The following is a 12,653-nucleotide window of genomic DNA, read 5'->3' on the forward strand; positions in this document are numbered from 1 at the left end:
CATACCTCCTGATGAGCTGGGTCTTTTTACAGGACAGGTAGAAATATAATGACAGCCCTATGTGTTCAGTCTGTGTAACCATTCGGCAGGAGACAATCTAGCTCTGCCAAGTTGCATAGGCGAGTCGGCAACCCTCTGTGATTTCTGAGAGAACTCGGGTGACATCGGATTCACTCGGAAGTGTAGACTTTGGGGATTTCCGGGATTCCTTGGAGGCGAGGTGGAAATTGAGGACGTGCGAGGGCAACCGGAACAGAAGATGAGGGAGTACTGGGAGAGAAAAGCCTGGCAGGTTCCAGAATCTCCAGCATAGCGCTCCGGAGGTAAGCATGGTTCTCGGGACACCGTGGTAGGCTGGGAAGAAATGCCGCTGGTGGCGGGGTTGCTGAGAGTCTGGGGGATTAAAGTAGTGGCTGCTGCCTAATAGACAATCTGCTGACTTTCTCCGGCAATGTATGGCAAGCACAGCCGTGGCGTTCAGCCAAGGTCTGGAATCCTTCCATAAGGTTGTGAAGTAACTCCTCGTGTCTTGCAATGGTGGCTCAGTGGGAGGAGACGGCGTCGCAGAGCTTGTCCGAGTCTGCTGGGTCAGCCAGTTTGTACTATCAGGAATCAGGATAAGACCCATATGCAAACAGTTCAAATCATAGATGATTATTACAAAACAGTGGGCAGGCAAACGACAGGTCAAGGGCAGGCAGAGGTCAGTAATCCAGGGCAGAGTCAATAAGGTAGAGAACGGCAGGCAGGCTCAGGGTCAGGTCAGGAAGAGGTTTGTAAACCAGGTCAGAGTCAGATATGTCCAGGACAGCAGGCACGCTCGGAGTCAGGACAGGTAGAATAGGTCAGAACCGGGAGAACTAGAAAACAGGGACTAGAGAGAATAGAAGTACGGGAAAAACACTCTGGTAGGCTTGACGTAACAAGACAAACTGGCAACAGACCAACAGAAAACACAGGTAGAAATGCACAGGGGATACTGGGGAAAATGGGCTACACCTGGAGGGGGATGGAGACAAGCACAAGACAGGTGAAACAGATCAGGGTGTGTTGTGGAAAATAACCACTATACTTTATTACAAATAAGGTCTTACAGAGTTTTTGTTGCATCAAGAAATGACTTTATTAAAGTTTTCAACAAAGCCGATACCAGTCTGCAGAAGGGCACACATCCTTAAGGTCTCCCTCCATCTTATATAGTCCTCTTCAGTTTTCCCGCTCTTTTATTGCTCCGCCCACTTCCTTTGTCCCTGAGGACGGCTGAACTATTACTCCAACCAATCACCCGCTCCCCTGTCTTGCACACACACTCATGTTTAGTTTAAACATGACAAGGCCCTAAATTACACAAACCTCACCCCCTCATGCTGTAATCAATCAAGAAGATACCAAGGAGACAAAGGTCTAGCCCAAACTCTATTCAACCCTGGTGCTGCTCCCTTCACTGTGTTTGAAGAGAGAGACAAAAACAAACGGCCAAATTCAGTTAGCCACAAAGAATGTTAACTATATGTTCATGATTAACTCAATTTTATCTGATAATCCATTAAAAATACACATCAGGTGTGACAGATTGTGCAATATAGACAGTATAGTACATTTTATTATCGCAGTACAGTATTTATTATACATAGTAGCTACTATACTATACTATCTATACTTTTGATCATGATTAGTTACAGGCATAGGACAATTAATTAGGTGACAGAAATAAGATGATGATGTAAAAAACAAGTGACAAGGGTAAAAGGTGGATGGAAAATAACTAATAACATATATGTGGTGACAATGAAAACAAACACAGCAGACTGTCTTCAGTATTTTATGGACACAAAAGGATAGAGGGGTCTTTCTGGCGTGGGTTAAGAGGTATGACAGAAGCATATTGGAGGCAGATAGATGTTGTGACACAGGAGAGGGGAGTGGGCTGTCCTTCCAGGATAAGGACTCCACCAAGGTCACTCAGTCAGTCACTGCTGTGCTGCTGCTGCCCTCTGCTGGAGAGAACGTGTAACATTCAGTCACAATCACTGTGGTGACATTTCCAATAGATAGAGATCTAGAATCAGCTTCCCCTCCCCCAATCCTAACCTTAACCTTTAGTGGGATTTAAAAAAAATTCTGACCCAAGATCAGCATCTAGGGGCAACTTCACCCTAAACCCAGGCACACTCCACACTGTAATGTTATGGATACACACTGAAAACAATGAGGTTAGCTGGTCACAACGTGATTATACAGTTTTTCATGCAGCAAAACTAAAAAGACTAAGAAAGATTTGTGTGATTAAAGAGTGACGTTTACAACACATAGCAATGTGGTGTTGTCTGTATCTTTGTTGAGAAATCAGCATCATCTGGTACAACAGACAGAGGAGACACCAACACTGACCTGTGTGGTCACCTGTAGAGCTAGTGAGCTGTAGACCACATTATCATCTGGTTCTGCTGCCTACAGAGGAGGAACAGGTAGAGAGGTGAACAGGGACAGTTCTGTTATAATGGAGAGTACAGTTTAAAACACAGTTCTCTGTGAAAGACAGTTGTAATTGTGATATGTGACATAAAGGTGATATATTATGCCTATAGGTATAATGGTGACATAACCATGACTATATTAACACTGAGGAAACAATCACCTACTGTTGTTTCTGATAACATAATACTAGCTGTGGCTAATCAACAGAGCAGCTTTACCTTGGCCTGTACTTTTAGTTGAGCCTTGTGCTGGGGGATGACAGTGCTATATGTGACATCATCATCATCTTCAGGAAATGGGGCCTGCTGGTAGAGAGAGACCCAGATAACAAAAACGTATTGTTATATTGTTATAGTGTACATTTATCTATTGCTTGTTCCAAGACAGAAAAATTTACTTATAAATACAATTGTTTTCTAAAACAGATGCAAATTTGCCAAGGCTATGACGTTATATGAGTAACAGCCATAATGTTGTCTAAGACCAACGATGCATGCAGCCATATGTTGACCTTCTGTTCTGTCCTGAACTGATCAGGCATCACAGTGCTGTACATCACGTCATGGTGGCTGTCTGGGTTTGGGCTCTTAGAAATGGACAGGACAGAAGGGAAACACATGGCTACATGCAAAGGAAGACAGAGTATAGGAACTTCAGATACTCAGCTCAACACTGCAGAGAGGAGAGAGATAGAGAGAGAGAACCTTAGCTCCATGCAGAGATGGAGTGATTGGTATTAGTCCAAGATCTCCACAGACCTAAACCAGGTTTATTCAGTTTGTACCTGCTGTGCTGTTTCTCTGGAGTGGCTCACTGTGCTGTATGTAATGTCCTGCTCAGGGTCAGCAGACTGCAAAGAAATAAACAGCAAAGAGATACAGGACTTGTCTATTTACCAACTAAATCACAGTTTGTTTCCATGATAAGCCTGACAAGAGGAGCTAAACTCCTTTACCACATAATAATATGCCATTTAGCAGACGCTTTTATCCAAAGCGACTTACAGTCATGTGTGCATATTAAACTGTGGTATCACACATATTTTGCACACTGGGTGAATGTCAAGAATGCACAGAATTGGTTTAGAAATAGACATGAGCTGCAATGCTGTAATATAATAGGATGCAGTCACAGATATATTTAGTGAACTGACAACTTCCTGTTCTCTGTCTTTTAAACATAATTTGTCAACGTCTTGAGTGCTATAAGACCTTGGGTTCAGAATATGGGACCTTTTATGTCAACTCATTGATAACCAACTGAAGAGGTAACACTAGAGTCAAATGGTAGATGATCCCAAATCATGAACAGAAAAGCAGATGGTTGAAAATAATATAATATAATAAAATAAGTGTATCCTACCACTGAGTTGTTAGTTGTCTGGTCCTTGGCCTTATTGTCCTCTGGAATAAAGAGAGGGAGATGTCAATTACTTCTGAGTTTGTTATAGTACAATAATACCTCTGAATGGATTTCTTATAGACAATTCCTCTAAATACTTTCTGTCATTCAAGATAAATCACAAGCAAGCAATATAATGTTGTTCACAATGACAATACGTTTTGTATTTTTCTAAACTATTCTCCTTTTTTATATTCACATAAAATGACTACTTACTATGCTTTGTCCACATCTTCCATGTGACTAGGATACCAGCTGTCACCACCACCAACATGCCCCAAGGAATCAGTAGGACTTTCACATCTATGGACCTGATGGATTACATAGAAGAACTTGAATTAAAAATACAATAAAATTAGATCATTATAAATGTATCATTTGTGAAAGTGATAATTTGTTGTTTGCAATGTTGTGATAAATGGAACAATTATTTAGCTATTCACATGTGTGGAAGTTTACATTATTATTATTGAGATTATTACTATGCAAATAATGTTGTTTTTAAAGTGTGCAACTTGTCCTTCAAAATGAGTGAGAATAACACCAACATTGCTGCTACGTCTCACAAGGCAACCACAGAGATGTTCTACCAAGACGAAGTGCTAACAGTCTCTATATGCATTTAGGGAGGGTATTTGGTTAGCTTTAACTGTTGTAGTGTATGATAAAATTGTAATGTTTCTTTGTGTTCATATTATCAGCCAATTGCCATAATATGTGGGATATTACAGCTGAATGAGTGATAATAACCTCTGGTGGACGTCCTCCTTGTTCCCCTCAGCTCCTTGACTTGTGTTGTCAGTCTGAACAGGCTCAGCAGTTGGAGAGACAGAGGGTTGTTGATTGGTTGGAGCTTGGTTTGCTGTGATGTAAAACAACAATGGCATCAATGAAATTACTGGTATACCAGATAGTCAGGTTGTATAGCAACATCACTTTCATAGTCAATATTCCAATTTGTTTCAGACGATGAAACAAAGTGAATCTGCTGTCAAGGATTATGAAAACAGTAGCAGATTTTCACTGAATATCATCTATGTCAAGAAGTAAATCATGGAATAAATACATATTTTCATTGTGATACTACTGTAAGAAAATTACATCATTTTGATGTGAAGTAACTATGGATATTAAACTATTTTTGTGACCCAAACAGAAAGTACTTACTGATAGCAGTGATGTTTTGTGTTGCAGTTTGTTGACTGACAGTGATGTGAACAGGCATCTCTAGTTCTCCCACTTCACACCAATACCAGTCAGTGTTCTCCATCTTCAGTCCACTCATAGTCACTGTTAAGACTGTTCTGTTGTTGGCCAGACTGATATCCTTTAATGTCACTGTTCCATGTAAAGTCCCAGAATTCGACACACAATCACCACCCATCCTGCACCACTTTATATCTCCAGAGTTACTATAGTAACAACGGACAGTGACACTCCCTCCTTCAACTCCAGTCACTTCCTGTTGGTCCACATAAAGTTCTGGAGTACCTGAACACAGAGGTACAGACACCAAAGAAAGAACTCAGCAGCATAACTTTATTTCTAGTAAGTATTTTATTATTAATATTATTTTTAGAAAATGTTTTAAAACAGACCACAGCGGAGTTTAAACAAAGTTTACACCACAATCTACATACAGAGAACATAAAATATTCTTCAGGTCAACTTGAACAATAATGGTGATACCAGTTACCAGACAAGGAACCAGTTACCAGGAAATGAAATGAGAACACCAGTCATTTAGTTTGTGGAAGCAGGCTATTTCTGATTGTCTCATAATTACTGAGAACTACCTATTCTACTTTACTGAATTGTAAGAGTTGCAGGGATCTTACCTGGAGTGACAGATAGGTAGAACCATTGTATACTGATATCTGATCCTCCATTGATCTCCACGACACACCTGTAAGTCTTAGAGTCCTCTGGCTCCAGATCAGTCATGGTCACAGTGAAGACTCTCTGGTTGATGTCATCAGAGATTGAGGCATTACCACTGCTCTTAGGATGGTCACTGCGTACTAGAGAGGAGCAACGACTCCAATCATACCCTTTACACCAGTATTTCACATGATTTATGTAATACTGATCATAGTGACATGGGATGGTGATGGAGCCTCCGGCCTGCACAGACACATACCTCACTGTGAACACATCAACACAAAACACATTTAGGTTGGAATTCAACAGAATCTGCACTGCAGGATAAAAATCCCATTGCTTATACACTATAAAACAGCTTGTTAATGATTGAGATTTATTACACCGTGTTTACAGTGAATTGACCCACTGGACTTCAGCCCTTTATAGAAACATGTTACACATATCTGCTGATACTCTGTAGAGGATGAGGAAGAGGAGGAGGAGGAGGAGGGAGAGATGAAGAGCCATGTGAAGGTTTCAGTCTGCCTGGTATATTATATGGTACCTGAGCACAAATGTGTGTCAAGTACAAAGGTACCAGCCAGAATGACTCTACTTCCTAATGTTAATAGACTTCACTGTCTGTAACTCTCTTCCTGCTTCTGTTTGTGTGTACATGGCCCCCTCAGTGGTAGATAGCAACTATTGCATCATATGGACTAGTTTAACCCAAAATCATAGTCACTACAATGTAATTTATTTAAGCTTTCAGCTTTCTCTAAGGGCTCTTTGGGACAAAGAGTCACTACTATCCTGTTACCCTCTACTGGAACATAGGCCACTAATGATACAAAGATTTGATAATTGGGTGACATGCACAATATTTCCATTGTCAAAAATCTATATTTCGGTATATAAGAAACGATATGATAAATGTACTCTATGTGCTAGACATTGATAGATTTGAGGGGTCATGTGCTACAGAGATGTAGTGATGGGTACTAGACCAAGACCTCCACAGACTCTCATTTTAAACCAGGTTCATGGTTCAGGGTCCTCCGGACCACAACCCAGTCTGATATTATTTTACGTTCAACAAGAACGCTCTCTGTCTCTCTCCCTTTTCTATACAGGAAATGTACAGCTCATAACCACAGATGTCCTCTAAGCATAAGTGTGAAAGTTAGCTCAGAATGCTGCAAGTTTCAGCTAAACTCATTCCATAATGTCATGTTAAATACTGAGCTATTCATTCTGTTGTTGGCTCCAACACAGCAAACTACTTCAGATACATCAGAATGTCACTCTCAAAATCACAAATGATCTTGAGAAGAATAAAATGTCTTTAAAAATATTCATGATTTTTTTTTTGATCGCTTTCATACTATTTTCACATGTATGTGGTAACATTTCACAACTCTTAGTACAAAACTCAAAACAGATCATCAAAAAGGCTGTTTTTTCAAAACTTTAAGCACATTTTCAATTGACTAAGTACAAAACACAAAATCACACAAACCTTTTCACCAAACATGATCAGTGTTTCATCTAGAAATACCTTTCATATAAAGTAATTGCCTTTAACAATGTAATAATCACAATACTTTTCATATGATTCTCTTCACATTTGTTTAAATACATTTGACCATCATGCAATCCAACGGCGCTTAATGGTTAGTCACTTAACCGTTGGTAAACCTATTGATTTTTGACTGGTTTGTCTACTATATATGTATTTAGAGAACTACAGAAATACAATGTGTGTTTGTATAGTATAAACATCTAAATGCCATGTATGATACATGATAACCATACATAATGAATATTCATTATTACTAATTGATTTCACATAGTCCCCTGTAGCTCAGTTGGTAGAGCATGGCGCTTGCAACGCCAGGGTTGTGGGTTCGTTTCCCACGGGGGGCCAGTATGAAAATGTATGCAATCACTAACTATAAGTCGCTCTGGATAAGAGCGTCTGCTAAATGACTAAAATGTAAAACATAGTGCAACCACTATTGGTCACCATTTAAAAGGGTGTGTGTGAACACTTGCAATTTCTTTAACAAGGAGCAGGATAGACAGCAAGGGGGAGGGAGAAATCAAAGAGCTGGTGGACAAGGGGCCGTCAGAGAGGTGGGCATGGGCCCCATCAAAGAGGTCAAAGAGGTGGGCATGGGCCCCATCAAAGAGGTCAAAGAGGTGGGCATGGGCCCCATCATAGAGGTGAAAGAGGTGGGCATTAGACCCATCAAAGAGGTCAAAGAGGTGGGCATGGGCCCCATCATAGAGGTGAAAGAGGTGGGCATTAGACCCATCAAAGAGGTCAAAGAGGTGGGCATGGGCCCCATCAAAGAGGTCAAAGAGGTGGGCATGGGCCCCATCATAGAGGTGAAAGAGGTGGGCATGGGCCCCATGAAAGAGGTCAAAGAGGTGGGGAGTCGTGAAGGTTTGAGTCTGTGTGTGTGACACAGTATCTGTGTACTAATGTGTAGATCAGTCAAGGACAAAGGCACCAGTCGAGAATTACTCTACTTCCCAATGTTCACAGACCTCACTTTAACTCTTCCTGCTTCTGTTTGTGTGTACATGCCCCCCTCAGTGGAAGATAGCAACTATTGCATCATATGGACTAGTTTAACCCAAACTCATAGTCACTACAACATTGTTCAAGCCCCCATGCAGTTTCATTTTATTTTTAAATCACTGTCTGTGTTCATTTCATGAAAACAAATAAAAAAATACATTTTTCATGATTTATTTTCCTGAGCCTCCTTTTGACATTGAAATGCTCTGTGTGATCATGTGTGCGTGTTGATACAAATTTAAATATATTTAAATACAGAGCCCTGATTGGCGGAGAGGATTGTATAGACTAGAGCCTACCCAGCTTAACCCTTCAAAGTAGGAGGATACATATGCAAATATAACAGAATCAGAATAATCATTTCAGATTGTGATGTCATTCTGTGGGTCAAAAACTCCATCCCACTTGAACATCTGAAAATCCTGGCGTTTATTTCTTCAAAAAGCTCTTACACTAAAAGGGCATTATCCAAATGTGTTACAATTTCACAGTATTATTTCAACCTCATTGTGTGGAAATATAATTTAAAAACAAACAAGAAACTCACATTTTTGACTGCACTGCCCCTTTCAGCAAGGGCTCTTTGGGAGCAATAGTCACAATTATCCTGTTACCTTCTGCTGGAAAATAGGTCACACATTGCCTCCTGGCTAACCACCTGTTCGTCAAGGCTTAGAAGTGCCAATTTCATCAGAAGGCTGTCTCCTTCTTAGGCTACCAAATCAGCCCGCAGGGAGTGAGGATGGACGACAAGAAGGTAGATGCAGTCAGGTTATGGCCAGTCCCGACCACCATAAAGGGGTTACAATGGTTTTTGGGGTTTGCCAACTTCTACCGCAGTTTCATCAGGAACTTCAACTTCGTCGCCACCCCTCTCACCTCTCTCCTCAAGGGTGGTCCCCGTAGGTTGGTATGGAGCCCAGCAGCCGATGAGGCCTTCCGTCTACTCAAGGGATGTTTCACCTCCGCCCCATTGCTCAAACACTCAGATCCAACGATATCCTTTGTGGTGGAGGTGGACGCTTCAGAGGTGGGCGTGGGGGCAGTTCTGTCTCAACGACAGGGTAATCCACAGAAATTGTATCCGTGTGCATATATCTCTTAGAAACTGACCCCTGCAGAGAGGAATTAGGACGTCGGTGATCGAGAGCTCCTGGTGTTGAAGTTGGCATTAGAGGAGTGGAGACACTGGCTGGAGGGCACCAAGGTACCATTCGTCATCCTCACCAACCATTGGAACCTGGAGTACATACGGACAGCGAGGAGGCTGAATCCTAGCTAAGCAAGGTGGGCCCTTTTCTTCACAAGGTTCGACTTCACGCTGACCTATCGCCCAGGTTCAAAGAACACCAAGGCCAATGCCCTGACCCGTCTCTACGATTCGGGAGAGGGTCCTGTCCTAAGTGCATCCTCCCGAGTCGTAGCTCCTGTGGTCTGGGATGTAGATGTTGCCAGGCTCTGGAGAGGGACCCGCGACCACTAACTGTCCTCCCGAGCGCATCTATGTTCCCACGGGAATAAGGGATTGGCTGCTGACCTTGGCACACACAGCTGTCGTCGCTGGACATCCAGGTATTTCTCGCACTACCCAATCCATCTCTGAGAAGTACTGGTGGCCCACCTTGGCGCAGGGCATCATTCGCTACATCAACTCCTGTTCCGTATGTGCCCAAACCAAATCCCCCCAGAACGCTCCAGCAGGGAAACTCCTTCCCGTGCCTCAGCGTCCCTGGTCCCATCTATCCACTGACTTAGTTACTGGTCTCCCCTCCTCTGAGGGTTTCACCACCATTTTGGTGGTTGTGGATAGATTTTCTAAATCCTGTCATTTAATCCCTCTTTCTGGCCTCCCTACCGCTCTCCAGGTCGCTGAGGCACTATTCCAGCAGGTCTTCCGGCATTATGGCCTTCCAGAGGACATTGTCTCTGACAGTGGCCCCCAATTCACATCATGGGTATGGAGAGCCTTTATGACAGTCTGCCTCATTTCCGGGTATAGGCCTCAGTCCAACGGGCAGGTAGCGAGGATGAACCAGGAGCTGGGGAGGTTCCTGAGGATTCACTGTCAGGACCGGCAGGGAGAGCGGGCTCGACTCCTTCCATGGGCGGAGTACGCCCAGAACTCGCTACGTCACTCCTCCACTGGGTTGACCCCCTTCCAGTGTGTTCTGGGTTTTCAGCCGGCCCTGGCTCCGTGGAACCCGGGCCAGACCGAAACTCCTGCGGTTGAGTGGTTCAGCCGCACAGAAGAAGTGTGGAGCGATGACCACATGAGACTCCAGCTCGCCGTCCACAATCAAAAAAAGCAGGCAGACCGCCACCGCAGTGCGACCCCTGTGTACCACCCTGGGGATTGTGTCTGGCTCTCTACCAGGAACCTCCAACTCCACCCTGCAAGAAGCTGAGTCCCCGGTTTCTGGGGCCATTCAAGGTTCTCTGGAGGGTCAACGAGGTGACATATAGGTTACAGCTTCCCAGTGACTACCGTATCTCACCTTCTTTTCATGTCTCCCTTCTCAGGCCGGTGGTTCCTGGTCCCCTAGCTTATGCTGTCCCCCACGACACTCCTTCGCCCCCCCCCTCGACATCGAGGGGGGTCCTGCTTATGCTGTCAGATCTCTACTGGACTCCTGACGTCGTGGGGGTCGGCTGCAGTACCTGGTGGACTGGGAGGGGTATGGCCCAGAGGAGCGGTGTTGGGTTCCGGTGGAGGACATTCTGGATCCCAACATCATCCGTGATTTCCACCTTCGCCGCCCGGACCGGCCCGCTCCTCGTCCTCGGGGCTGCCCCGCTGGTCGGCGTTGTCCTGCGGCTGGAGCCGCGCTTCGGTGGGGGGAGTGGTACTGTCACGTCTACTCCCGCTCCACCCCTTCGGCATTCGACGTCGCCAGTATACTAACCCCCGGTTCTGGGATCCATCATTACGCACACCTGGCATCAATCATTACACGCACCTGCACGTCATCATGAGGCACACCTGGACTCCATTACCTCACTTGTTACCTCCCCTATATCTGGCACTCCCTTAGGTTCTTTCCCCAGTCAGTATTATTCCTGTGGTTATGCGTAGACACTACTGTTATGTTGTCTCGTTCCATATTTTATTAAACGTTTCACCTGCACCTGCTTCTCGACTCACAGCGTCTTCGTTACATTACATTATGAAGCTTACATAATTTAGTTCCCCAGAACAGTTGAGCCTGTCAACTGTTTGTTTGTAAATAGCACAACAGGAGAAAGCGGGAGCAGGTGAGTCCAGCTGTATATTGACAGGGGTCGCATTTTATACTGAAAGTCAACAGTGTATTTTCACTTCAATAGAGTGATCAGGGACGTGCAACTATAGTTTTCCTTCACAGAAAACACATTAGTGCAACACATTTGGCAGAAAATAGCTTAATTTCCATCAGATGACAACAGAATTGCAACACTATTTGGATGGCAGCCACACAAGTAAATGATCTTACAATGAAAGCACAGCACAAACACTACAGTTAATACTATAGTATACTAGAGTCATGTCCACAAACACTACAGTAAACACTATAGAATACTACATTTATGTCTGCAAAAACACTAAAGTGAATACTACAGTAAAGTCCGCAAAAACACTACAGTGAATACAGGGTTGGGTAGGTTACTTTCCAAATGTAATCTGTTACAGTTACTAGTTACCTATCCAAATTTGTAATCAGTACTGTAATCTAGATTACATTCCTCTTAAGAGGTGCAGGTTAGTAGCTGGCACAGCCACAAAGTCATAACATCTGCTTTTATACCTAACTCTAACCTTAACCACACTGCTAACCCTAATGCCTAACCTTAAATTCAGACCAAAAAGCTAGTTTTTGTTTTTATACATTTTTACAATAAACTACAGACAATTTTGACTTTGAAGCTGGCCCATCTAGCGGAAATCGCTCAGTTCTGCCTCAAGGACAAGACTCATCACAATAAAGGTCAACCTGCTTAATTAGAAGAAGACACAAATATCTTGAACAACATCTATTGCATAGCTTGCCATAAATGTATGTTGCATTTTACTTTATGGGTTGGTTATATAGGCTTCTTCTAACCCATTGCTTTCTACTACAGATAATAATATGATTAAGGCTATATATTTGCATTTACAAAACAGTCTGTCAGATATTTTGTCATTCCAATTAATTTAATACTCCTTGATCTTCAACAATAGGTCTTGGAAATATAAATTAGTCAAATTGTTTTACCTGAGCATAACCTAAAAACGAAGGACTATTAGCCTACACTGTTGTTTGTGATGTTGTTGTCATGGAGGACTGAGTGGGCTCATTGCTTCAAG

General features: G+C 43.1%; 1 protein-coding gene and 1 long non-coding RNA gene across 2 annotated transcripts in view; both read right to left on the reverse strand.

The window, feature by feature from the left end:
* Positions 1 to 1,831: 1,831 nt before the first annotated feature.
* LOC311122219 lies at positions 1,832 to 2,743 on the reverse strand. The gene is made up of 3 exons (XR_014612401.1): positions 2,697 to 2,743; positions 2,392 to 2,451; positions 1,832 to 1,994 (listed from the first exon to the last, which is right to left on the reverse strand). It is a non-coding gene; the product is annotated as an uncharacterized lncRNA (long non-coding RNA).
* Positions 2,744 to 2,920: 177 nt separating this feature from the next.
* LOC311122218 (uncharacterized protein) overlaps positions 2,921 to 12,653 on the reverse strand; it is a gene marked incomplete at both ends in the record, with an annotated part of 31,825 nt that continues 22,092 nt past the window's right edge. The window contains 6 exons of the mRNA XM_084196606.1: positions 2,921 to 3,064; positions 3,263 to 3,328; positions 3,841 to 3,881; positions 4,096 to 4,190; positions 4,630 to 4,741; positions 5,047 to 5,370. Of these exons, the coding sequence (XP_084052732.1) occupies positions 2,921 to 3,064; positions 3,263 to 3,328; positions 3,841 to 3,881; positions 4,096 to 4,190; positions 4,630 to 4,741; positions 5,047 to 5,370 (782 nt within the window). The remainder of the gene's footprint in view (positions 3,065 to 3,262; positions 3,329 to 3,840; positions 3,882 to 4,095; positions 4,191 to 4,629; positions 4,742 to 5,046; positions 5,371 to 12,653) is intronic.

Source organism: Coregonus lavaretus (genome assembly GCF_964263955.1).
Source record: "Coregonus lavaretus genome assembly, contig: HAP1_SCAFFOLD_995, whole genome shotgun sequence".
In the NCBI taxonomy this organism is placed as follows: domain Eukaryota; kingdom Metazoa; phylum Chordata; class Actinopteri; order Salmoniformes; family Salmonidae; genus Coregonus; species Coregonus lavaretus.